Genomic DNA, 26611 nt, shown 5'->3' on the forward strand with positions numbered 1-26611 from the left:
TCAAACCTGTGCACAGTGGGACTGTGCCCAGAACGCTCGTTACTAGTCTCAATGGCATGGTTCCCTGACCCAGAAGCGAGGCTGCTTTTTACTGAAGGCCAAAGCAATGGAAGGCCAAGGGTGACCAGGTGCTCAGCTTTTTCAGCAGTTTTATTTTTCATATTGTCAGCTGAAGACAACCAAAAAATATATACACACACACACACACACACACGTACGTACATTTAAATCATGAAACACATATTTCCCAGTGATAGAGCTCATTTTAAAGTCAACCTTCCAATGGCAAAATAATAAAAATGACAAAATAATTCCCCCCATAAAGCAAATGTGACAAAATGACAAAAGAATTCTTAATTTTGGGGCTTTATTATAATTTTTCTTTTCAAGATGCTACATAGTCAAACAGAACTGGATTGGTCTTTTATGGCATAAAATTAATTCACAGTCAAACTCTCAACTAGTACTAGAAGGATTAGCTGAAGAGTCTCTCTCTCTCACTGCTCCCCACCCCCAACTGCTGGTGCCCTCGATTCTAACCTTCTGCAGCCCAATCCATTCGTCCTGACTCCAAGCTAGGTCCCCAAGGAGAGGTTAGGCTCAGACTTGGGCCTGGGTGCTAGAAGTATGAGTAATGGTTGAGAGGTGGTACAAGAACAATCTAGAAGACTGACTACTCTTCATTAAAAAAGGTAACCTAGAGTTGACTGTCACTACAGAAAATTTCCCTCCCTATGACAGCTGTTATTTACTGACCCAGAAAAACACTTCCTGACAGCTCTTCTCCAACATTCCAATAAACCCCACCTCCACATGACCAGACTCTCCAAAGACAGAGGAGCCCACAGCCCTCCAGCAGCAATACCAGTTCACCCACCAGAGTTTGGCAGCACGCAGCATTAACTGTACTCTTGCGACAATAAGAAAACATGAGATGAAATACATTAAATAAGTTAAATATGCATTAAACATCTCTGAATAACAGTTCAACTTCACTACATGAACCAATAAAAATTTAGCTTGGTCCCTTTAAGAGAACAAAGCGCTGCCATTTATTTCCAAAGTGCTGGGTCAATCAGTCAACACATGCCTCTCACTTATGACGAGTACGTCTGATGCTGCCACAGTGCAATTCCTTTGGGCTTCTGACTCTGTTCATCAGTCCCAAGAAGCTGATGGCTTGGACAGAACTGAAGACATGGAAAGCAGCCTGGGCCGGGAGTGGGCCACGTGGGGACTACTGTGTGGAGATGACCTCACTCCCCAACACGCTGGGCTCCAGCTCCCCACGGGCCAGCACCAACAGGTGAGGAAGAGTGTCATTTTAAGAGAGGTAATCCAGCATCATGTACCAAGGCCTACCAATGTTTAAAATGACATTTACAATATGCCACTGTGGCATTACTCATGGTTTCCCTTGTCATTAATAAAGATCATTCTTTCCCCCCCTAATCAGTTACTATACATTTTTAACTTTCTAAAAGATTGTTACATTATATTTGTGTGTGTGTATCTGTGTACGTGTGTGCAGGGAGGGGTAATTTAAAGGCAAGACCTGTGAGATGTCATCATACATTAATTTCTTTTTACACATGGTTATGATAAATTTAAATCCCATGATATGGTGGATCCATCAATCCAATTTACCATCCTGTGCATGCTACATCTACAAGGCAATCTTCCCAATAATTACACCAACGATAAAGAACAAAACCACCAGAGCCAAGAGCCGGGTGCTAAGGCCTTCTTCCTTCCCAGTTGGGGCTAGCGCTGAAATGGGGCTGTTGCTCTGCACTGTCTTCCTCATCCGCAGTCCATCTTCTTCCTATGGGAGCAAACGCACATTTCAAAGATAAGCCAAGGCACCAGAAAGGGGAGTCAACCGTACAGCTTAACAGGATGGGCTGTTCATGCCCAGTGTTGGACGACATGATATGGTCCAACCTCATTTTGCAAACGAAGAAACTGCAGGCTACAGAGGGGAAAGGGCTAGCCTGAAGCCACAGAGAAAACAGTCCCCTATTTTCTTTCATGCATTCCACTTGATGCTGCTAGTTATAACAGAAATCTAAACAAGGTGCTCCTTGGTTTCCCATGATTTACAGAAAAAAAGTTCTTAAAAGGGTCAACTGGGCCCTTTGCACCCTCAGCCCCACCCGCCTTTATGGCCATGTCTTTCAGATGCTTCTCTTCAACCCCAACCTCTCTGTCCTTCCTGCCTCTAATGAATAGCCTTCCTTGATCAAATCATCAATTTTTTAAATGAGAGGCATTTCCCAAGACATAAATACACAAATCATAAGAATCTACAAAGTCAACTGGACGCGGTGGCTCATCCCTGTAATCCCTACACTTTGGGAGGCTGAGGCAGATGGATCACCTGAGCTCAGGAGTTCGAGACCACCTTCGTCAACATGATGAAACCTCATCTCTACTAAAAATACAAAAATTAGCCTGAGGTGACAGAGTGAGACTCTGTATCAAAAAAAAAAAAAAAAAAAAAATCTAAAAGTGGGACATCTGGAAGCTTTCAAATGCAGAGCTCTGTACGTAGCTGGTACCTGATGAACTACATCCAGAATGCTGGATCAAATGATATTTGGAATATTAAAATATTGGTACACTCATCTCAAATATTTTCTACTTAATGCATAGATTTCTCATTGAAGAAGCAACATTCTTTTCCACACATATAAAGATACTTGATAATATCCCCCACCCTCCCCTTGTCCCCAAACTACATGGATATGTAAGAAATGAAAATTTTTTTCTTCCTTCACCTCCACTGCCACAACTGCCTTGCACTTTCCTAAGAATCTGCAAGTTACCATGTAGATCTATGATGCCATTTCCATGCTCTCAAAGCCAAGCCCACATCCCTGAAGAGGGACATGCATCAAGCCATTCTATTCTGGCCCAGACTCATCTTTGCTGAAAGATCTCTTGCTAATTACCTCGTCTACTCATCCCCAAACCCCACACACCAGCTGTACTTTCTTTTCTTCATTTCCTTCCATTCTCTCCCATCCACCCGAGTACCTAGTAGGTCCTGGAGACCACAGGCAGATGAGTCCCACGGAGCTGACTCTCCCTGCAATTTGTTGCTATCTCTGTGGGACATTTATCACACTGGCTTATAATAATTTCTGTGTATGTCTCTCCCTGCTATCCCATTAACAGAGAGCTCCTCAAGGGCAGGGACTGTTCGTGTTTGAATCCACAGTGCCAGGCACGTATTAGACCCTCATTTGTTGGCCAGATGACAGAATAAACCAACACAAAACAAGAAGGCAGCGTTTGGCAGGATAAAGAATCTTCTAATGTCAAGATTAGTCTGATCATATTTTAAGGATATTCTGCTCATGGGGCATGGCAATATCACCGCACAGTGATAAACAACTGGTAGTGTCCGACTGACTTAAAAAAATAACAGCAAACTACACCATTTATTTTATTGGGTTATATAGAAGCTATTTCTACCTATTTACCACTTTAAACAGCACAGAACTCTGTTTCAGAAGAGAAATACATTCAAGGAGAAGCTTCAGGCATAGCTTAGATTGTTAGTCAAAACGTAGTGTCGGCTTCACAATTTACTTACACATTAAAGAAGTTACTGACTGAGGCAAATTAAGATCACTGCAAAGGAAGAAGATGATGCCATTTCCCAAATGTTGTCAGTTCTCCTACATCTATCTCATTGTCAAGAGTAAAAGAGAAGAAAACTCATACTTTTAAAGCTGGAAGGGGCCTTAGAGGTGTTTAGCAAACTGAGGCCTAAAAGATGCTGTGACCAGCACAGATTCAGAGCTGTTTCATATTGGATGGGAGCAACTTCCACACCACCACAAGCCTCCAAGCCAAAAGAAGCACCCTCTGCCTCCCCTCTTCACCACTCAGTACAATACAACCTTCCATTGCCAACGCCAACTGCCTCATCCACGAGCTAGAGGCTCAGGTTTTCTTTCCATAATCTCCACCTCCTATCCACTGAGGCACCCCACCTCCAAGCTCATCACCACATCAACAGTTTGAGGAGCCAAAACTGCCCGGACCTATTTAGAGTCTTCTAAAATCAGAACTATACCTGCATTAAATCAGAGTATAGGTCAGTACTTACCCTCTGAAAAAAAGATTCTCACCCAAGTGAATGGGGATGGCGTGGGGTTTAAAAATGCATATTCAAAATAACAACTGCTATTTTGGTCTCAACATTTATTTTCAATTTACACTAATGGAAAGTGTGTATTTTGGGGGGTTTTGTTTGTTTGTTTTGTTTTTGAGATGGAGTCTAGATCTGTCACCCAGGCTGGAGTGCAGTGGCGCGATCTCAGCTCACTGTAACTTGAGCCTCCTGGGTTCAAGCGATTATCCTGCCTCAGCCTCCTGAGTGGCTGGGATTACAGGTGCCCGCCACCAGACCCAACTCATTTTTTTTTATTTTTTATTAGACACGGGGTTTCACTGTGTTGGCCCAGCTGGTCTTCGACGGTTGACCTTGTGATCGGCCCGTCTTGGCCTCCCAAAGTGCTGGGATTACAGGCGTGAGCCACTGTGCCTGGCCGAGTTTTTTTTTGTTTTTTTGTTTTTTTTCCAAGGGGACAAGAGCTTAAACAGTTGAGAAACTTCTGATCAAGGGACAGTGGTTCTTCATTTAGACAGATCCAAGGACCCTTTTGAGAATCTGATCAAAGCCATGGAAATTTCTCCCTGGGGAGAAAAAAACAGCCAAATACCAAAAGCAAAAGAAATCTATATATTCACTGGCTCATCAACTTCCCCACCCAAGAAGCTAGTGAAAATGCCCTTGTTCTCGGTAGATTACCAGAAAATAAACGATTACCTTGAACTGCTTGTTCTCCTCCCGTAGCCTCTGAACTTCACCTTGCAGCCTCTTACATTCTTCCATAACCTTCTTCACTTCAGTGTCATCCAAAGAAGAACTCAGAGACTTAGACGCTATTGGTGTTTCTGTCTTTGATGCAGTTGTGGATATAATTTTATTTATTTCTACATCATGCTGTTCAAAAACAAATGAAAGCCTAAGTGTCACCAACCAGGTAATAAAGGACTTTTTTATGCAAAGTAGTTCTCAGCAAACATCAAACGTGGTAGCATTTCATCCACACTGTAAAATGTCACATTTATTTTTAAAATGGATCATTTTATTTGGTATCTTAATAATCTAAAGCAACTGGGCCCTAGAAATTATGGATAAGGGTAAATAATGAAGTTTGGCTGAGACTAATACTTCAAAGAAAGAGAAAAAGGGCTGTGTATATTGCACTATCAAATTCCTGCCATGCAAAAATTAGCATACTGTAATTGTGCAAACTCAGGAATTATTAGCCACAAATTACTGTCACCACAAAGATGTGAACATCCCTAGGATGTTGGTGGGGGTAGGAGGCTTGGGAGAGCTGTAGACAGAGGGTGAATTATTTTACCAACTTAGCATTTGGAAGCTGGGATGAAAGTGAAACAAGCTCCGTGTCTGCAACGTTTCATTCTTGGGAAGTTACATACTCCCCTAATTTCCCCTGCCAAGACTGAGCTATGAACCCCTCTTGAGATTTACTGGGGATGACAGCCAGTCAGTGGAGGGAGGGCATGGAAGCACGCAGCTTGTCAGGGAAAAGTAACTGACGATCATTGACCTGGGTAGCAAACTGAAAACCAGGAATCTAGCTCTACCCACCATTTTCCAGATGAGAAGAGCAGGCCCTGTGAAGCAAGGCCCCAGGCTACCAAGTCAACCTATCACAGAGCTGAGGCCAGAATACAAGTTTCACAACTTGCAAACTGACCTTCCTGTGACAGGACGTACACTGGGAAGAGGGAAAAAAAGACCACTATCCACTTAAAGAAACACGGTAATAATAGTGGTAAATGATTCAGCAGAAATAAAATATCAGGTAGTTTTGACACAAATCAACAGCATTCCCACAGACCAGCATAGATACTGTTCACAGAACACTTCAGGGCACTTCTATTTCCCAACTCCAGCTATCAACGGCTAAGACAGTTTCATATGCTGCATGTTTTCACAGTTTTGGTGTTTTTATAACAATTAAAATGTTTTCGACTAGGTTGAAGGGAAGTCCAAATTAGCATTTCAGATACAGTCTCCTTTCTTCAACTGGTCACAAGTGAGGACCATCAAGGGTGAAAGCGGACAGCCTAGAGGATGGGGCTCCTTCCTTCTCCCCGCAGGCAACACCGGAAAGAGATCACTCTCAGTGGGGGTTGATACTGCCCTCCAGGACACATGTGGCAATATCTGGAGACATTTTTAGTTGTCACAACTGGGGGGTACTACCAGTATCAAGAGGGCAGAAGCCAGGGATGCTGCTATCAATAAAAGACCCTACAGTACACAGGACAACCTCCACCACCAAGAACTATCCATCCCAAATATCAACAATGCTGAAGTTGAGAAATCCTCATCTAAAAGCAGCCTTTGACTGAGGAGACAGATAGGGTAAAAGGGGTAGGGAGGCTGACAGGGCACTCTGTAAAACAAGGGAACCTGTAAGCTTCCCACCCGTCCATCAAGCACCATGATAAAGGGCAAATTATTCCCTGCTTTACACTCACCCACTGTTTAACAGCAACCTATACCCTCACCAGGCCATAGAAGCTCTTCAGGATTTATGACATCTCAACGGCCATCGGGCTGCACTTTTCAAGGGGAAACACTGTTTGAATCAGTTGTCTTTCCCTGAGTTTTTCAAAGGCTGATTTCATAAAGGCCCACTTATTTGCTGACCTCAGCTTATTTTTTTTCTTCGGACATCAGATAAAGGAAAATAATTTGCCAACTTAAATCTTGGTTTTGCAGGAAATGGTATGCAAATAAGTATCAGCTTACAACATTCAATTATTGTTAACTATAAACATACTTACTGGTTTATCATTCTCTGCTGGCAATTCAAACACACATCTAAGTTTTGAATCCATAAGGTCTTCTGGTTTTGCCTCCTTCCACTAAAACAATTTAAATTTAATAATCAAGATATTATTAACCTGGTGGAAGAATAACTTTCTTCCTACAACTGACAATTTCAGAAAAATACTCTTAATGAGAAAGCCCAGAACTATATCAAATAAAGAACTGAAGTCTGCTGAGATTCCAATATTTGTAACATGACAAGATTAAATACACTCACTTTCTCGAAATAGTTATTACACTTCACAAACCCTGAAAGTCTTGCTGCCTGACTCCTTAAAGTCAACCAATGCTCCCCATGTTGCTACTCTATGGGAGAGGCCCATCACTGAACAAAAAGGAGTCCTCTAAATAATGTCTGGATGACCAGGCAACCTTGGCTCTCCTTATGAAAATAAAACTTGTTTTAGGCTGGGCGTGGTGGCTTATGCCTGTAATCCCAGCACTTTCGGAGGCTAAGGTGGAAGGAATGGTTGAGCCCAGCAGTTTGAGACCAGTCTGGAAAACGTTAAGGAGACGTCATCTCTACAAAAAAAATTTAAAAATTAACTGAGCATGGTGGCACATGCCTGTGGTCCCAACTACTCAGGAGGCTGAAGTGGGAGGGTCACTTGGGCCCAGGAGGGAGGCTGCAGTGAGCCATGATAGCACCACTGTACTCCAGCCTGGGGGACACTGAGAGAATCTGTCTCAAAAATAATAAATTAAAATGAGAAAATGAAACTTATTTTAAAGGCATATCTAGAAAGTGTAAGCACATATTATCTGGGAGTAGTTTTAGAACCACTCTGCCAACTACCAACAGAACACATTCATTACCAAATCCCTCCTCTGTCACTGTGGCAGTGTCTAGGCTATCTCTACCCCAAGACCCATCTCCATCCCTCCAGGCTGTAGTGACAGCACCTTCCCAGCTAAATCCCATGTCCTAAGAGGATATGCTCCTGATAACTTCTCCTTTTGGCAGCAGAGGATGGGAATTACAGGGTATTCTAGGATCATAGACCAGGATAGCAGCAAGGTTATGATATAGAAAAAGAAGGCATCCCCCACCCTCCGTCCCTCCAACCCTTCCCAAAACCATGCAAGAGGCAGCTAGTGTAACACAGGTACCAAGAATCAAAAGCGGGAACCAAAAAGTGGGACACTAAGGAACTGCCACAAAAATTATGGCAGATCCACTAAATGGAATAGCATGCTGCCACTCAAATGATGCTGAAGAGCATTCAGTTAGATGGAAGAAATGTCCAGAATATTAAGTGAAGAAACCACAAAGAATACTGAAGTCTGCTCCTCTGCACACACACATCTGTACACGTGTGCCTACCACATGAGTCAAAAAAATATCAGGCAAGGATCATCACTGAACGCTAAAACCACCAGGTGAGACTGCTGGCAAGCAGGATATTCACGATATTCACGTGGTCTCAAAGTATCAGATGACTCAGAGTATCACAGATTACCTACTAACCATAGGGGCAAACGTGCTTTGTGCTCTGACACTGGGGAGAGCTGGCATTACTGTCTTAACCAAGTGATCAAACAGCATCACCAACAGCAGGACAACCTGGTATGAAATACTGACTATGGAATATTCTTGCCAAAACACATTTAACTTGAATTTAATCATGAGGAAATAATCGAACAAATCCACAATACGGGACATTCTGTAAGTCAACTGGCCTGGACACTTAAAAAAAAAAAAAAAGAAGTTCAAAGTTTGGGCAGGGTACAGTGGCTCACACCTGTAATCCCAGCACTTTGGGAGGCAGAGGCAGGAGGATCGCTTGAGCCCAGAAGTTCACGACCAGCCTGGGCAACAGAGTGAGACCCCAACTCTACAAAAAAATTAAAAATTAGCCAGCGTGGTGGCATGCCTGTAGTTCTAGTTACTCGAACAGCTGAGGTGGAGGTCAAACCATGACTGCACCACTGCACTTCAGCCTTGGTGACAGAGCAAGACTTTGTCTCAAAAAAAAAAAAAAAAAAAAAAGTTCAAAGTTTGAAAAACAAAAAGGTTTGGGTGTCCTCTACTAAAGGCAACTTTTGGAACAACTAGGAAATGATGAAAATTAATTTATCACATAATACTACTGAATTAAAGTTAATTTTTTCAGCTATGATTAATAGTATCATGGCTATATAAGAGACTGTCCTTGCTCTGAAGCATTTAGAGGTGAAGTATCATAAAATCTGCATCTTAAGCAAATAAGAAAGTTTGTGACAGAAAGGAAGCAAATGTGACAACATGTTAACAAATGGTAAATCTAGGTAAAAGTTATATGAGTGGTCACCGTGCTATTTTTTCAACTTTCTGTATCTTACAATAAAAAGAAAAAGATTTTAAAATAAAGAAAAAGCAGGTTGGGGCAGTGGCTCACGTCTGTAATCCTAACACTTTGGGAGGTTGAGGTGGGCAGATCACTTGAGTCCAGGAGTTTGAGACCAGCCTGGGCAACATGGAGAAAACCTGTCTCTACAAAAAATTAGCCAGGTATGGTGGTGCGCTGCTATGGTCCCAGCTACTTGGGAGGCTGAGGTGGGAGGATCACTTGAGCCCAAGAGGTGGAGACTGCAGTGAGCTGAGATCACTCCACTGCATTCCAGCCTGGGTGACACGGTGAGATCATGTCTCCCCACTGCCAAAAAAAAAGAAAAAAAAAAAAGGAAGAAAAACACAAAGCTCTTATTAATGATGGTTAGACCTAGTAGAAAAGAACTATGGGTCACTTTAAATTTTTTTTCATTTGTGTATTTCCAAAATTTCCCACAATGTACATTTTATTAAAAAAAAATGTAAACTGTTATAAAAATAATCATACAAGGAACTAAAATGACTCTTTACTGGATATGCAGTGCCTGGCCTACTACACACTCTGATAAGCAAGTGTCAGACACTAGACTGACCAGGCACTTACACAAGGCACACTTCATACTCACCATCGTGTGAGCTGCATTTTTATTCCTATTTTACAAATGATCAAAACCTCAACAGACTGAATAAAACCTGCTCCCAGCCACAATGTTAGTCAAAGGAAGAACTCAGCTCAAAAATACCCAGGCCCATGCTCTTTCCACTATGCCATGCAGCAAAAGCCAAACAGAACACACCCTTGGATCTTCCATTATTTTCTATCTGCCATGTTTCTTTGATCACACAAATTAACATGAAGTTAATACATCATGTTGCAGAAAATCAAAGAGAAGCTTTTCATAAGAATTGTTCTCATGAAAAGAAGACAGCCTATTATCACTGATCTAAAACTCAAAAATATCTGGCCTCCCCCTTCATTTTCTGCCTACAAGTGAAACACCAGTGGAGATGCTTTTCCACAACTAAAACAAAAGACTATGTGGCGAAATAGGGCATGGGGTGGGCTTGGCCTGAGTTGGTATGAAACTCAGTCAGAGGAGAACTGCAGTATGGTGTGAGGAACAGCAGACTCAGGTGGGCAGGCCTGCCATGAATGACTCGGGGCCCCCCTTTGGGCTGGCCAAAACTGAACAGCAATACCAGTGGTATGAGGCAACCCTGTCCTGCTTTCCCGAACTGTAAGGACAAACGCATCTGTCCCTGCTGGGGCTGTGCGTTGTACCGTACATTTCAATTCAACTCCCAGCCCCAGAATGCCTATGGACTTACTCAAATGTATAAAAAGCTCGTTTTGGTGGGAATGTCCATTATACTCTTTTTTTTCCAAAACCATCACTAATATCACTTATTTCTTTTATAAAAATGAAGCCATCTTAATTTTATCAAAATTAGAGAAAAGTTAAACATATATTTAAGCAGGGGGAAAATAATCATATTTACTAGAACAAAGCCACACACACGTGTGTCTAAATGGGTGAGGACATTCAGCACTGACATTCTCACATGGCTCTTGAGTTTGTGGGGGATAAGAAGACACAGTAAGAAAAGGCGGGACAATGAAAAGTATCCTTTTCTGTCGGGGCAGAAAGGAGAGGCGAAAGGAGGCCATCCCTAACCATTCAAGACACCAGCCACCAGCGCAAGGAGCTGCTGAAGCACACTGAGCTCAGAAAGGTCAGAAAGAACAGCCTTCTAGAAAGTCACATAAAATGTTAAAATTATTCCTCAAAGTTTTAGAAAAACCATTAAGGTAGTTAAAGTACAAACCTCCTTGAAAAAAAAACTATTCCCTTTTAAACAATTTTGACATATTTTGAAATGCATGCACCCACAATTCCATATCTAATTGTTTTTTTAAATTATTATTACTGAAAAAAATAAGAAGCATTCAGTACTTACTACTGCTTCCATATCTGAAGTGTCAGTTGGAGCAAACATAGACTGAACCATAAACTTGTGTTTACTTTTCTCATTGGGATCATAATCGAAAGGCTGTAACATCACTGAGAAAGAAAATATTTCATTAGGAGGGTCAGAGCTTGGTTGTCAGTGCCATTTATTATGCTAATATTTGTACTTTGGTTGTAAAGCAATTTACCGGCATTCTCTTATCTCTTAGGATGGACGCCCCTGGTGGAGTAAGCAAGGGTGACTAACATCTCCATTTTGCAGGTCACCAACCTAAGAGCCACAAAATCAGGGCATGACAGAGCTGGGAATAAGGCCGAGGACCCAGTCTTCTGATGCCTACTCCATGGATCTTTCACTACTGCAAGGCTACCATACATGTCTGCTATAGGCCTTACAGAATTGGGAAACTGGGTAGCAACACCATCTGCCTGTTTTGCTCAAGAAAACATATCCAAATGATATTTTCAGGAATTAAACGGAATAATCTAAGATGTTTGAGAACATTTAAGGAACTGTTTTAGCTTCTCTCCAACCCATTTCTCATATAATTAATCAAGGTAATCCTTGAAATACAATTTTGCCAATACAATACTAGAAAATGTTTACAAGCAGGACACTCACACAGCAGGGAAAACAGTATCAGCTTACACTCCGCTTTTATTTCCCTAAGAACCTAGAGAAATCTCACATAGAGGATCCTGTGGATGAGTCACACCCACTGCATGGAGGAAGATGCCTTCCTACCCCAACTGGCTCCCTTCAACCTACTTCCTAGAGTACAGCTGGGCCTACTCCTATCAAATGATGGCTGCTTTAAAATACATTACTTTGCTACAAGGTTTTGGCTAATCCACACATCTAGTTAAGTTCCCTGAAACAACTTCACATGCAGGGAAAGCCTACTGTGGCCTTGACCACAACAATGGGCATGGACTGAGTGTTTCCATGTGCCAGAAACTGGGCTCTGTCCCTTACGTCTACCATTATCTCATTTAATCCTTAAAAAGTAGGTACTATTGTGGGGGGAGAGGGGCTATTCCAGTGTCTACTTTTCAAATGAAAGGAATGAACACTGAGAGGTGAATGTGCCCAAGGTTACACCTTGGTGGAGTGCACACTCAAATCCAGGCAGTTGGTGTGGAGACCTAAGCTCACAGCCACCACAAAGGACTGGTGCCTTGTCCTCTGATAGTACAAGCCTTACACTTCTCACCAGCAGGGCTTCTACTACCTTTCTACTGGGCCCTCATCAGCATTCTCTCACCGTGAAACCCCAACTTAGAACTTCCCAGGTGCTTCCTCTAGAGTCACACAATCAACCACAGTCAGCAGCAGATAGAGAGCAGGATAGCCCTGGTCTACAAATGAAGAATCTGGGATTCCACAAAGTGAAGTGGCTCCCTCAAAGTCACAATATCAGGAAGCGGCAACACTGGGACAGAGCCAAGACTTGATGACTCCAAGTGCAGTCTACACCCCTTTCGCCACACTAGTCACTCCAACACGAGCTAGATTTGTATCTGGCACCCAGGCCCCATGACAAAGCTAATGGAACAATTCACAAAACAGGACAGAAATACCAGCTTCCCCCATCCATCTCTCAGGGATGCAGTGGCACTTTCCATCATGGGAACAGAGAAAGTCCATTGAAACCTAACCATGCACCTGACTTCAATGCACTGGTGTCCCTAGTCACCCAGACAGCTTCACTGCCCACAAGACCCACCTGAGTGCCCTGAGCTACAGGAAGCCTTGCTGGGAGACTTCTTCAGGACAAAATTCAATAACTGTCAGAAAGTAAACCTTTTATCAACGTAACTCTTTCTCTGGCATCACTGAACTGGCAAGAGCTGAACTTTCCTATAGACAGACCTGGAACATTTACCTACCTGGGCTTGACACTTAACCTCAGGGACAAATGACCAGACTGGAAGGTCAATGCTTTTTCTGAAAGCTAAATTCCCAATGTGTTTTTTTGTTTGTTTGTTTTTTGTTTTTCTGCCCCCAAGACTGCAATAAGGAAGACACACATTATAAAGTAAAGAACCAGTGTCTTCACATATGCTGTGAACCTTCCTAGACAGGGACTGTCAACCTTCTTTGGAGCTGGGATACACTGTTAGATTAACATTCCCTTTCTAAAATTAAAGTAAATTCAGTTTTAAGAATTTCAGGTCTTGCTTGGCTGTGACAAAATCATGCTCTGGTATTTTTCAGTTTAGGAAAGAAGAGAACTTTGACCTGAACTACTCTTAGATTTTTGGCAGGGCACAGACCTAGTAGTAAACACTGTCTCCCTTTGAGCCTCTGCTCTCCCAGCTGTGAACAGCTATTGCACCATTCCCAAGTCTACCACTCTGGAGAGCTCTGAGGAGGAACAAGGTTTATTTGTAAAGAGCCCTGATGCTCACATGACAGCAATCTAAGGAAAATGCTAATTTTTAGAGAAGCTATTTAGACAAACTAAAAAAAAACCAATGGATCCAGAAAACAGAACACACCCCCAAAAAACAGCCCCAGGAAGCTCTGCGTGCCCCTTCCCATTCATCACCTTCCTAGAGGCAGTGGGAGTAAAAAAGTACAGCCAAGGGCACTGTGTCCAGAGCTCTGCCTGGGTTCTAAGAATGCCCCAAGGGAAAACAGGCCTTTCCTTTCCATTTCTCCACCATCCCTCAGCTTCTTCATCCCCAATACTTTCATGATGGCCCAAGAAGGAAAGAAAGGAAAAGAACCTTTACGCATGTCTCCTGTGTAATAGGTACCATAGAAGGCAAATTATCCTTAGTTCTCCCATTTACGACTCACAACAATCCATCAAAGCAGCACATGTCTCCTTTTTCAAGATAAAAAGATAAGGGCTGCCAGGCATGGTGGCTCACACCTGTAATACCAACACTTTGGGAGGCCAAGGCGGGAGGATCACTTCAGTTCAAGACCAACCTGGGTGACAAAGCAAGACCTCATCTCTACCACAAAAAAATTAGCTGGGCATGGTGGCCTATACTTACAGACTTTTCCAATGAGATCAGCAGGAAAAGAAATGAATGTGATGTTTTTGCAAGTGTACGATGCAATATGCCAACATTTGGAAGCTCTGCAACACTCAGCAAATGGTTTCCAAACAGTCCATGCATGATATCACAAAATCCATTCAAAGTACAGGAGAGACTGTAGTCCCAGTTACTTGAGAGGCTGAAATTGAGCTGGAAGGACTGCTTGGGCCTGGGAGATGGAGGCTGCAGAGAGAGAGCTATGATAGTGCCACTGAACTCCAGCCTGGGTGACAGAGCAAGACCCAGTCTCTTTAAAAAAAAAAAAAAAAGATAAGGGCTTAGAAAGGCGCTAAGTGGGCTCACCTGGGTCCCATGGCCAGCATATTAAACAAGAGTGCCAGGGCTCAAACCCAGCTTTGACTCTAGATAAAAACAATTTACAGTAGTTATTGCCAATGATAAAATACAAGCTTTCAGGCAAAAATGATAATTGTGGAAAACTTATCTGCCAACCACAGCTTCATGGTTCTGCAAATACTTACAGACTTTTCCAATGAGATCAGCAGGAAAAGAAATGAATGTGATTTTTTTGCAAGTGTATGATGCAATATGCCAACATTTGGAAGCTCTGCAACACTCAGCAAATGGTTTCCAAACAATCCATGCATGATATCACAAAATCCATTCAAAGTACAGGAGAGACTGATGTATTTTAGTGAAACAATGTTCAAAAAGTCACAGACATGGCTTCAGATTCCACATCATACTAACAACCTTGAAGAAAGTAACACTTGTCAAGTTTTGGTGTAGTATTGAAGAATGCTCAGATTTATCTGAAAAAGCAATTAAACATACTCTTCCCTTTTCCAACTACATTTGTGGTGAAAGCAGTTTTTCTCCATATGCATTCACCAAAAGAACACATCCTAACAGACTAAATGCAGAAGCAGATATGAGAATCCAGCCTGTCTTCTATTGAAACAGACACTAAAGAAATTTGCCACAGGGCGGAGTGGCTCACGTCTGTAATCCCAGCACTTTAGGAGGCAGGGGTGGGTGGATCACCTAAGGTCAAGAGTTCCAGACCAGCCTCACCAACATGGTGAAACCCTTTCTTTACTAAAAATACAAAAATTATCTGGGCTTGGTGGTGCATGCCTGTAATCCCAGCTACTCAGGAGGCTGGGGCAGGAGAATCGCTTAAACCTGGGAGGTAGAGATGGCAGTGAGCCAAGATTGCGCCACTGTACTCCAGCCCGGGTGACAGAGCGAGACTCTGTCTCAAAATAAAAAAAAAGAAAAATGAAATTTGCAGGCCAGGCACGGTGGCTCATGGCTGTAATCCCAGCACTTTGGGAGGCCAAGGTGGGTGGGTCACCTGAGGTCAGGAGTTTGAGATCAGCCTGGCCAAGAGGCAAAACCCTGTCTCTACTGAAAATACAAAAATTAGCCGGGCATGGTGGCAGGCACCTGTAATCCCAGCTATTCGGGAGGCTGAGGCATGAGAATCACTTGAACCTGGGAGGATGGAGTCTCACTCTGTCCTTCATGCTGGAGTGCAGTGGCAAGACTGTGCCACTGCATTACAGCTTGACCGACAGACTCCATCTCAAAAAAAAAAGAAAAGAAATTGGCAAAAAATGGAAAACCGCATCAAGTTTCAGTCTTCTCACTAATTTTTTTGAAAACTTATTTTTCATTAAAAATGTTACTGTTAACATGTAATTATGTTATTCTTAATTTTACAAATTTTCAGTTTAATTTTTAATATAATATTGATACACCCCACAAACCAAAAAGCTTTTTGGGTCCTTTTTTTTTTTTTTAAGAGATGGGGTCTTGCTATGTTGTCCAGACTGGCCTCCAACTCCTGGGCTCAAGTGATCCTCCCACCTTAGCCTCCTGAGTAGCTAGGACCATAGGTGCCTGCCACTGTGCCCAGCTGCGTCTTCATTTTTAAGAATGTAAAGGAGTCCTGAGACCAAAAAGTTTGAGCACTGTTATGCTACAACAAATGGTCTCACAGGCCCTCCAGAAGGTAAACAATATGGTTAAGTAAGTCAATGCGGTTAAGTAATAACACACTGGTACCCGTCTTGATAGAATCTGCAGTTTACAAAGAGAAAGGAGATTTACACAAACCAGGTCTTGAGTTTTCAGGACGTACCTGGCCCTCAGGTGAAAATAGAAGCACATATGCATGCACACACATTCCTTACGGAAGGAATGGGGCATTACCTATGCTCCTCTAATCAAACGCCTTTGCAACTGCTTGCTCTACCTCCACAGAAGGGCACTGTCTGAGACATACTGCCCCCTTACTGCAGACCTTACAGATGTCACCAGCACAGCTCCAGGCCTAGAACATCCTACCTACCAAGTCACCACAGTGTAGACATGGAAGGACCATTTCATGGGCAGGGGAGAAGACATAAACAGGCATGCAAGCACACAAGGCAGTGGGTGTAAGCAATCACTTTAACGGAGCCCCGGCGACAGCCTGAGGTAGCAGGTCCAACAGCCCTTCTACAAAAGCAGAGGACTGAGCAGATATATACACAGATGCCTAAATACACTGTTGAATGGAAACTTTTCAGTTGAAAATAAAAACTGTGCCCTACTGGCATGTCAACTTTCAGGAAGTTCTAGGTATAAGGTGGGTACTTATGGGAGGTTTTTGATCTGATAAAAGGTTTTTGCTTTGAAAAAAAAAAAAAAAAAAAGTCTAACAAGCACCATGGTATATGCTTCATTTTTTAAATCTCAGAATCTCATCTTTGAAAAGAAATCTCTTCACATTTTTCATGCCTACAATCTCAGCTCAGGCCCCAAAGAGTCACTTCTATATTTCTACCAGCCTGGAACATCTAAGGGGGGTGCTTGCCACCACCAGCTCTCCTTGGCTTGTGGGCTCCTACATCAGTGAGCCACAGTGAAGATCTAGGACACCCAGATTCTGTGAAACTTCATAAACTCCTGGAGTACCTCGGTATCCACATCCTGCTTAACATGGCCCCTAACTCACATCAAATAGTTTGTATTTTTCAGCTACTATCATCTCATGTCAAATTCAATTTGCTCTATCCTGTTAGTGGGAACTTTATAAAAACATGACAGAATGCTACTAATCATTAGTTCTTTCAGCTCCATACGTGCAAACTGTGACAGAAATTATGTAATTTTTCCATGGCAGGTTATAAAACAGTTTCCCATTAACTTATTTCACTTTCACTTTTTTTTTTTAAGAGATGGGATCTTGCTAATGTTGTCTAGTCTGGCCTCCAACTCCTGGGCTCAAGTGATCCTCCTGCCTTAGCCTCCTGAGTAGCTAGGACCATAGGTGCCTGCCACTGTGCCCAGCTGTGTCTTCACTTTTAAGAATGTAAAGGGGTCCCGAGACCAAAAAGTTTAAGCACTGTTATGCTACACCAAATGGTATTCACCAGTATCTCTTCACTTGAATACCAGAGATACTGATGATAAAGCCCTCTTAAATGAACCATCTATCCTACTTTTAAAATGTATCTGCTGATACTACATTAAAAAGAAGTCTGTTACCAGAAGACAGCCTGGAAGCCAGGCCACTACTTATCCACATTAACGCTTTGTGATACAACGCCTGTTGTATTACAGATTGCAAACTGGGATCCTGTTAAGAAAGGGCCTTTGGGGTCATAAAACATTGGATCAATAAGATCAGAGTTTCCTCAACAGAGAAGAAATGCAGAAGATACGCTACTTAAAACATATACACACACCCCTTGGAGAAATGATGACTTGATTAAATGCAGCATAAATGCTGCTTCTGAGAACCCAAGCAAATCACAGATCACTTTCATCTGCATCATAATGGTAACAGAGCAAATAAAGTCTAACAAGCACTATGGCACATGCTTCACTTTTTTTTAATCTCAGAATCTTATCTTCGAAATCTCTCTCTCCACATTTTGCGTGCCCACAATCTCAGCTCAGGCCCACAGATCTTTCTAGATTTCTCCCAACTAAGAGATTTTTCCAAGTTTCTTCTAGTTTCTTTCCCAACCAAATCACCCTGCCTAGCCCCTACAAACTCCACACATTTAATCTTACCTTAATACCCTACTTGTATCACGTTAATTCCTCAAATCAAAAACCTCCTGTAAGAGTAACTATGTCCTAAGTAAAAGGCAATCAGTTCAGCTTTTCACAATCTGGCCCTTCTTGGATTTCTTGGTATCTCTTATTGGAGGCCTCCCTTCTGCTCCAACAGGTGTGCACGTCACTCAGGCTACACACCATGCCCCTATGTCCTTAGACCCAGTGACGCTCTCCGATCATCATCAAAGTCTCCTCTTATCATGTGAGCCCTCCCTGACACGTTTCTCTTGATTCTCCCTTACTCTACTCACATGTCAATATACCCCATCTTCCAGGACTTAATCCTCTGACAGAACCTCTGTAAGGAATATGCCTCTGTAAGGCATGGTGGTGCATGTCTGTAGTCCCAGCTACTTGGGAGGCTGAGGCAAGAGGACTACTTGAGCTCAGAAATTTGAGGCTACAGTAAGCTATGAGAGCGGCATGCACTCCAGGCTGAGCAACACAGCAAGATCCCAACTCCATAAATAAGTAAATAAGGCCAGGCGCAGTGGCCCACACCTGCAATCCCAGCACTTTGGGAGGCTGAGGTAGGCAGATCACTTGAGGCCAGGAGTTTGAGGCCAGCCTGGCCAACATGGTGAAATCCCATCCCTAACTAAAAATACAAAAAATTTAGCTGGGCATGGTGGCACACACCTCTAATCCCAGCTACTGGGGAAGCTGAGGCACGAGAACCGTTTGACCCCGGGAGGCAGAGGTTGCAGTGAGCTGAGATGGCACCACTGCACTCCAGCCTGGGTAACAGAGAGAGACTTTGTCAAAAATAAATAAATATATAAATATAATAAAATGTAAATAAGAACCCTGGAGGGAAAAGTTCTCAAACTTCAGTGAGTATCAGAATCACCAGGAATGTTTGCTACAACACTAACTGCTAGAGCCCACCTCCAGAATTTCTGTGTTAGCAGGGGTGGAGTGAGAATGAGCACTCCCATTTTTAACAGGTCCCCAGGTGGGCTGCTGCTGCTGCTGCTGGCCCAGGGCCTGCACCTGGAAAATCTGTGCTGTACTATACCCCTAACATCACAGTTCCTGCTGAAACAGCATTTCATACCACAGTGCCTACTGTGGGCACCTCACTTTCTTGGAAGACTGTCAACTCCAAGACTCCTAAGCTTCTACTGACATGTTTGCCTTTTCTCCCCAGTGAGACTGAGACCAGAACTTCATGTTTTAATAGCTCACATTCTGGGTGCTAATTTGCATTTTTTTCATTAGCTGACAGGTTTGCACCTTCTTCTCTTCCAACATTCAAAGCGTTCCTGAATCATGCTCTCCCTAGAAATATCCTTGGAGAAGCCCAAAGAAGAAACCCTCCTTTACCCCCACCAGCTGGCTTTTCTTCTGTCCTACTTCCCAGAGTCACTCCCTCCCTTCCAAGTGGGCAAGATAGGGCTTCCAGCTTCTGATGGCAGTGCCCTCAGTCTCGCACTCCCCATCCTCTCACAAAGCCTGCATCAAGACTGTCCTCTACCATACTGTGCTTATAGGATCGGAATGAAGTCACTGATCCACTTTTTTGAGACTAATCAAAGACACAGATACATAAATGCCAAGCAGAGCTCCTGATGAGCTGGTGATAACCAGCATTACCTAAACAAGATGATATAATTCTAGCCTAAAGCAAAGAAGCTGGACATTTTAGACTGTGAGCAAATTTATCATTTCCTTTAGGGTCCTCAAAACATTGAGATCATGACCACCTTGGTGGACCTCTGCCTATTCAGGGGCCCATGGATGGAACTCTGAGTCTAGCAAGTAAATAATGAATTGCATTTACTAATAAATCAGTTAACGCTGAAGAGTCTTTGTGTTCTCTACAGGATTTTCCAGTTTCTGTATTCTGTCTTAGAAAACAAACTCCTCACAGTCTGATTAATTTATTTGTGCAGAGACTAGTACAAATGTGCTGACAGTGAGGTCTCCTTTCTCCAGTATCAATGGAAGATGAGGACTGCTATCTACAGGCACTGGCCAAACAACAAGGCTTATTCACTCTTTTTTATAAATATCTTTTAAAATGTAAATCTTTTTCAAAAATCCAACATACTTTTCAGTCTCCTCTAACATTTATAACGGAATACAACATACCCCTTTTCTGATTACTCTTATGTTGTGACATGAATCCCCATTATATACCATCTTAGTGAAACCTACAAGCTGTGTCTCTTGGGGTTGATCACCTAAAACATGGAGAACAGTTCCCCGAGGCTTAAGGAATTCCAGCTCCCCACTGTTATTTCTGAATGCTCTGCACTTGCTCTCTGTGGTGTTCTTGCCCAGCACGTCCACTGTCTGCTACGCACTGTCACATGGGCCACTTTCAATGTGGCCACCTCTCTACCCCTTTCCCTTTATTCTGATCTGTGATGGGCTGGCAACCAGGACAGGGTTAACAGTAAGTCTAAGGTAAGAATAAACAAGACAGCATTCAAGACTGGAGAGCCCTCAAGTGTGTAAGTATGCAAGGACCCGTAATGAGCAAAAAGAAAATCACTTTTGGCTTCTTAAAATTTTCTTTGCTTATTTTTTGCTTCTCAGTTATGCTGTACATAGTTGAAGTTACCTTCAGCTAACTGAAGTAGACGAAATGTGTAAGTCCTCTCGATCTTGATATTTGAAAATGTAAAGAATAAACTGTGTCATAGTCACAAGAAAAGTAACAATTCTTCATTAAAAAGCTAAGTATTACAGTAAACGTGTAAAAACCCTTAAAAGCGTAATTAAGCTGAATTTTTGTTGGCAATTTTCTTTTTTCTACTTTTTGTTTAACCACAATCTCATCTGGTGAAAAAGATTAAAGACATCTTTTAAAGTATGAATGTGAGTTGTTGTTATCTGAGAGTAATAAGCCTGGTTCATGGAAACCACTTACAAAAAAGTTTCGCTTATCAGAGACTTTCAAAGCAAACAATCAAACTAAGAAGAATGTTGCTGTTAAGAAGCCCAAACACCCCAAATGCAGCTCCCACTATCAGTGCTTGATGGACAAATATTTGGCTTCTTTGTCTAAGGGCTCTGTGCGCTTATACCCTAGTGCTAATCACCTGAAAGGTGCACCCCGGTTGACTGGTCCAGGGCCACCAAACAGCTACATTAAACCGAGTCAGGGAAATCTTAAAAGGATTAATTATTAATCACAATACTATCCATTTAAATTAACTGATCAATGTTTCCATCCAAGAAGAGCTGCTGATGTTCATGCTCTGTCCTGAGGACTTTTTTTTTTTTTGAGATGGAGTTTCCCTCTTGTCGCCCAGGCTGGAGTGCAACGGCACGATCTTGGCTCACTGCAACCTCCGCCTCCCGGGTTCAAGCAATTCTCCTGCCTCAGCCTTCCTGAGTAGCTGGTATTACAGGCATGTGCCACCATGCCCAGCTACTTTTGTATGTTTAGTAGAGACAGGGTTTCTTCATGCTGGTCAGGCTGGTCTCGAACTCCCAACCTCAGGTGATCCACCCGCCTCGGCCTTCCAAAGTGCTGGGATTACAGGCATGAGCCATCGCACCTGGCTGTCCCGAGAATTTTACTGGAAAAACTTTATGCTTTAAATGTGATTGAAAAGAGTGCTGAAAAGGGCTGTATGTCAGGAATGAATACTGCTCCTTAATTCTTTGAATTCTAATTTAAAACACAGATTCAGACACTGGGAGTTTTGTGTTTGTCTTTAATTCATTTTCAATTCCCAAGGTACACTTAGTAAAGTACATCTGTACCTAAATATTGGTATCTTTAATGACTCTTTCCAATGGCCCCCTCCACACACAGATATTTTGCATTTCTAATTTGCTTGGTACACAGGCACCCAATGTACATAATTGAACTACAAATGGAAGCATGCTTGCTACTTTAGTGAAATTAGAATTCAGTGACGGTTATAAAAATATTAAACTTAATATCATATTACAGGAAGCGTAAGTATTTTTGATGGGCCCATAATTTTACCACTTCACCTGCTGTATCCGCTGGCAAACATGGTTTGGAATATTAATGGAAAACTCCCTCATTATTAACTGAAGCACAAAAAAAAAAAAAAAAAAAAAAAAAAATCCACAACCACTAACAGCTTACCACAAAGAGATTTTCAGAAATTATGTACCTTAAAAATATTTTCCCACCATACAGTTCAGAAAATAGATTTAATTTTGTAAAGCTAGAACAACTGGGAAGATCCCCCACTGCCTCAAAACAATTCATTAATTCAAAAAGTTCTTTATTCCTTACATTTGAAATCTCAGGAGGAAAAATATCCAACCTCCCGTTCTCCAATCTTTATTTAAGTGTACCTATTTTGCTGAGGTCCAGAGTAAATAATTCAAAACCATCTCTAGTTGATAGTATGTATCATGGAGCAAGGGGCCAAAACCACAGCATTCTGGGCCAGTGAATGCAAACAGAAAGCCCCCCGCACCCCCTACCTACCATGCTGCCTCATCCAACAAGCACAACCCCCAGAAGGGGCTACAATAAAAATGAGATAAGACAAGCACCTACAGAAAGGACAAAGAAAAGGATTCAAATCATAGGTCCAGGGGGCCATATCTTAAAGCAACTCTTTGGTAAAGCCCACACATTATAAACCACTGACACAAAAAGTTTAGGTTATGCCTGTGTCCACTCTTACTTTACCATGTAAGTTTATAAAAGGGAGTTTTTTTAAGGACCCAATAAGTGATCTGCCATGTTCTGAAGAAAAGAGCATGATAGGTCAGAGCCTGAACTTTTGAAGCACAATGTAAGGTCCCTTGAATATGAGGGTAATGTGAAAAGGTAAGAAGAGCTTCACAGGGTATGTCTCAAAGACATCTGGCTTTCCATGTCACAATCTGGACCTGTGTGCCTTCAAAACCTTAATCCCTCTGGCCAGCACAGGTGCCAGTTCCATGGGCAGACATCATTACCATCAACCCTCCCTCTCTTCCCACCTTCCTGCTTCCCTCCTCTCTTTCTTTCCTTCCCCCTCCGCCCCTCCTCTCTTTAAAATAATGATTTATAGCCTTCCCGAATGGCTAGTGCATCCCAAAGGTTTTCAGAAATGGGAAAAGTGCACTGGTCATGTCCTTCTTAGGTATGCCCTGCCCACTCTGGGTGGTGGGCAGGGCAACGCTAGCAGTATTTTAAGTTGATTTGGTGGCCACCTTTTTAAAGATTGTATCTGAAAATGTACTGGCAACTTTTCACTACAAAACAAATGAATAGGCCGGGCGCGGTGGCTCAAGCCTGTAATCCCAGCACTTTGGGAGGCCGAGACGGGCGGATCACGAGGTCAGGAGTTTGAGACCATCCTGGCTAACACGGTGAAACCCCGTCTCTACTGAAAAATACAAAAAGCTAGCCGGGCGAGGTGGCTGGCGCCTGTAGTCCCAGCTATTGGGGAGGCTGAGGCAGGAGAATGGCGTGAACCCGGGAGGCGGAGCTTGCAGTGAGCTGAGATCCGGCCACTGCACTCCAGCCCTGGCGACAGAGCAAGACTCCGTCTCAAAAAAAAAAAAAAAAAAAACAAATGAATATTATACAAGGAAGAGAAAATACAAATTTCTTCTCAAAATTAGGAAAGGTCTATAAACAAACAAAATGTAGGGGTTGATTTATTTCTAAACAGTCAATTCAACTAGCCGGTTTTTGTCAAAGCTAGAGGAAGAACAATGTACAAATGTACCACTCTTGTACCATGTTGTCGATTCTGCAGTATTTGTAAACATTCTGTAAGGTAGACACTATTCTCCCTACCTTACAAGTGAGAAAACAAGAACCTAGAAAGGTTAATAGGTTGGTCAAAATTCAGCCGGCTGGTTAAACAGCCTAACTGGTCTTCCTGTTCAGGTTTCCTGACCTCAAATCCACTCATCTTTGAAGAGAGTGGGTAAAACCAAGCTTGGCCATGTGCACATCTGGGGAGAAGGGGAGGCTGGCTTTTGGATTATCTGCACTGCCTGTCCACTGGCATCCTCCTCTTCCTGAGGACTCTACTGACTCACCAAGATGTCATCATGTAGCTGTATGAATACCAAGAGGACTCCTGGAAAAAGGCAGTGCTTTTTATCCCAAGCTGTGCACGTCTAATAAATGATGCAGTGGTCCCTCAGCGATACAACTGCAGCAAATGGGGCTGGTCTCCTTTGCTGACTTGCAAGGCTGTCCTAGATATGCAATGATATCTGGCTTCACCTTGGTTTCCCTCAAGCACTGAGATAAATACCAAATAATAACAAAGGAACCCTTTTCTAAGGTGCAGATACGATCTTGTCTCATCTAGGAAGAAAGTCTACAGACACATGGACATTTTATTATTCAACTACTTTTTCCCCCAAATACATTAAACTTTGAGAATGATGGTACTTTTTATATTCATTCATAAGTGGGGTCATCCTCTTAACACTACTGAGGCAGTTTAGTATGACAGAAAGAGCACTGGATCAGGAGCCAAGCCACTAGCTTCAAATAGCAGTGCTGCCATGACCATCCACGTGACCCTTGATGACTATGCCACACTCTGTGCCTTACTTCATCTGCCAAAGGAAGGCCACAACCACAAAGTCTTGGTCTTCCTTGTGTAAGCAATCATAGATCAGAACAAAGGCAGAGTTTGCTTTTGCTTTTTAAAAATTCCTATGATGGGGAAACAATGGATCTTCCTGAAAGACAGAGATGCCGGGCACAACAGCTCAAGCATGTAATCCCAGCATTTTGGGAGGCCGAGATGGGTGGATCACATGAGGTCAGGAGTTTGAGGCCAGCCTAGCCAACATGGTGAAACCTTGTCTCTATTAAAAATATAAAAATTATCAGGTGTGGTGGCACGCACCTGTAATCCTAGCTACTCGGGAGGCTGAGACATGAGAATTGCTTGAATCTGGGAGGTGGAGGTTGCAGTGAGCCGAGATGGCGCCACTGCACTCCAGCCTGGGCAACAAAGTGAGACTCTTTAAAAAAAAAAAAAAAAAGAGATAGAGACATACACATACACCCACCCATACATATTTATATTTTATATCAGAAAACATACTAACATTGTACAACTACCTACTGAGATTCTTTTATTCAGAAAACCATGCTGCGTTCCCTGTTCTTACTGTGAAAATTGGTAATTTTCATCTACTGACAAACTTGCTCAAATTTGATACGGGCATGGAAATCGAGGGGGGAAAGTAGATAAAATAGGGGAATAAAAGATTTCAGCTGCCCTTGACGTCAACAGAAAAATTTAAACCATACGGATCCAGAGGATATGGAAACGCCAAAATCCCAGTCCCTTCCTTTCTCCAGAGTGCTGCGCTGCAGTTCAAAGAGCATGGGCTTCAGAGCCAGTCAGAATGATCCACATCTTGGCTCTGTCACTTGCTAGCTTCATGATCCTATGACCACCAGTCTACTTCTTAGTAAAATGGAGGTAAAACGCATCCCTCACAGGGCAGGTAAGAGAAATGACGTGAGATAGCACATGTGCAGGTCCAGCACACTGAAGTCACTTATCAATGCCAGCTTCCATCCTCCTGACTTCAAGATAATAACCTGATTCGAGAGTCCAGATCAGGTCTTGCAGACTCAGAGAAGCACAGGGGGAGAGCTGGCATGGGTGCACCATAATGAGAGAGACCAACAGATGCAGGGAATAAGAGTTTGCAGAAATGATCAGATAATGAAACACCTTATATCTTTCCGAAGAGGTGAGTCATTTTTTTAGGTGTCAAATGAAGAGCCAAAAGTATCACAATCAAAATCTATCATGGAAAAAGCCAGAGAGGTACTCACTTCAAATGAGCAGTGGCTTCTATTGATGCAGAAGCCTCTGTGACAGTGAGTCACCTGATATTTACAGGATAAATACACACTCCCCCATAGCTCCTTCTTGGCTGGAGAAGTTCTAATGAGCTGAAAGTTTATTCCATTTCTAAAATGCATTTAAACTCCAACCCATCACTGACATCTCCTTAACTCCTTAACTCTAAAATCCAATTCTCAATTTGGGCACTTTACCAGCATCTTTTCAGAAGCTGGATTTTGGAAAATATATGCACTCACAGACAGAAGGGAAAGCCATCAGACATGCACCAAACTGACACCCTCGAGTATATTCCAATTTCCTCAGCCCTCATCTCCCTTGGCGTTTCACAATCAGTAAAGTGCAGTGGCCAATCATTGGAAATGGCATGAGCTTAATGTCAGAAATCATTTAGCTTAAGTAAGAAAATAACTCCATTTAGCTTTCTCCCACAAAGTAAAATTAAGTTTGTTTAGCCCTT

At 42.6% G+C, this 26611-nt stretch overlaps 1 protein-coding gene across 1 annotated transcript in view; it reads right to left on the minus strand.

The window, feature by feature from the left end:
* Nucleotides 1-347: 347 nt before the first annotated feature.
* Nucleotides 348-26611, minus strand: part of VAPB (VAMP associated protein B and C) — a 56645-nt gene continuing 30381 nt past the window's right edge. The window contains exons 3-6 of the mRNA XM_010365136.2: nucleotides 11223-11326; nucleotides 6907-6987; nucleotides 4844-5020; nucleotides 348-1825 (exon numbers count right to left, since the gene is read on the minus strand). Coding sequence (XP_010363438.1) covers nucleotides 1667-1825; nucleotides 4844-5020; nucleotides 6907-6987; nucleotides 11223-11326 — 521 coding nt within the window. The 3' untranslated portion in view covers nucleotides 348-1666. The remainder of the gene's footprint in view (nucleotides 1826-4843; nucleotides 5021-6906; nucleotides 6988-11222; nucleotides 11327-26611) is intronic.

The sequence above is a fragment of the Rhinopithecus roxellana genome, chromosome 13 (assembly GCF_007565055.1).
Source record: "Rhinopithecus roxellana isolate Shanxi Qingling chromosome 13, ASM756505v1, whole genome shotgun sequence".
NCBI lineage: Eukaryota > Metazoa > Chordata > Mammalia > Primates > Cercopithecidae > Rhinopithecus > Rhinopithecus roxellana.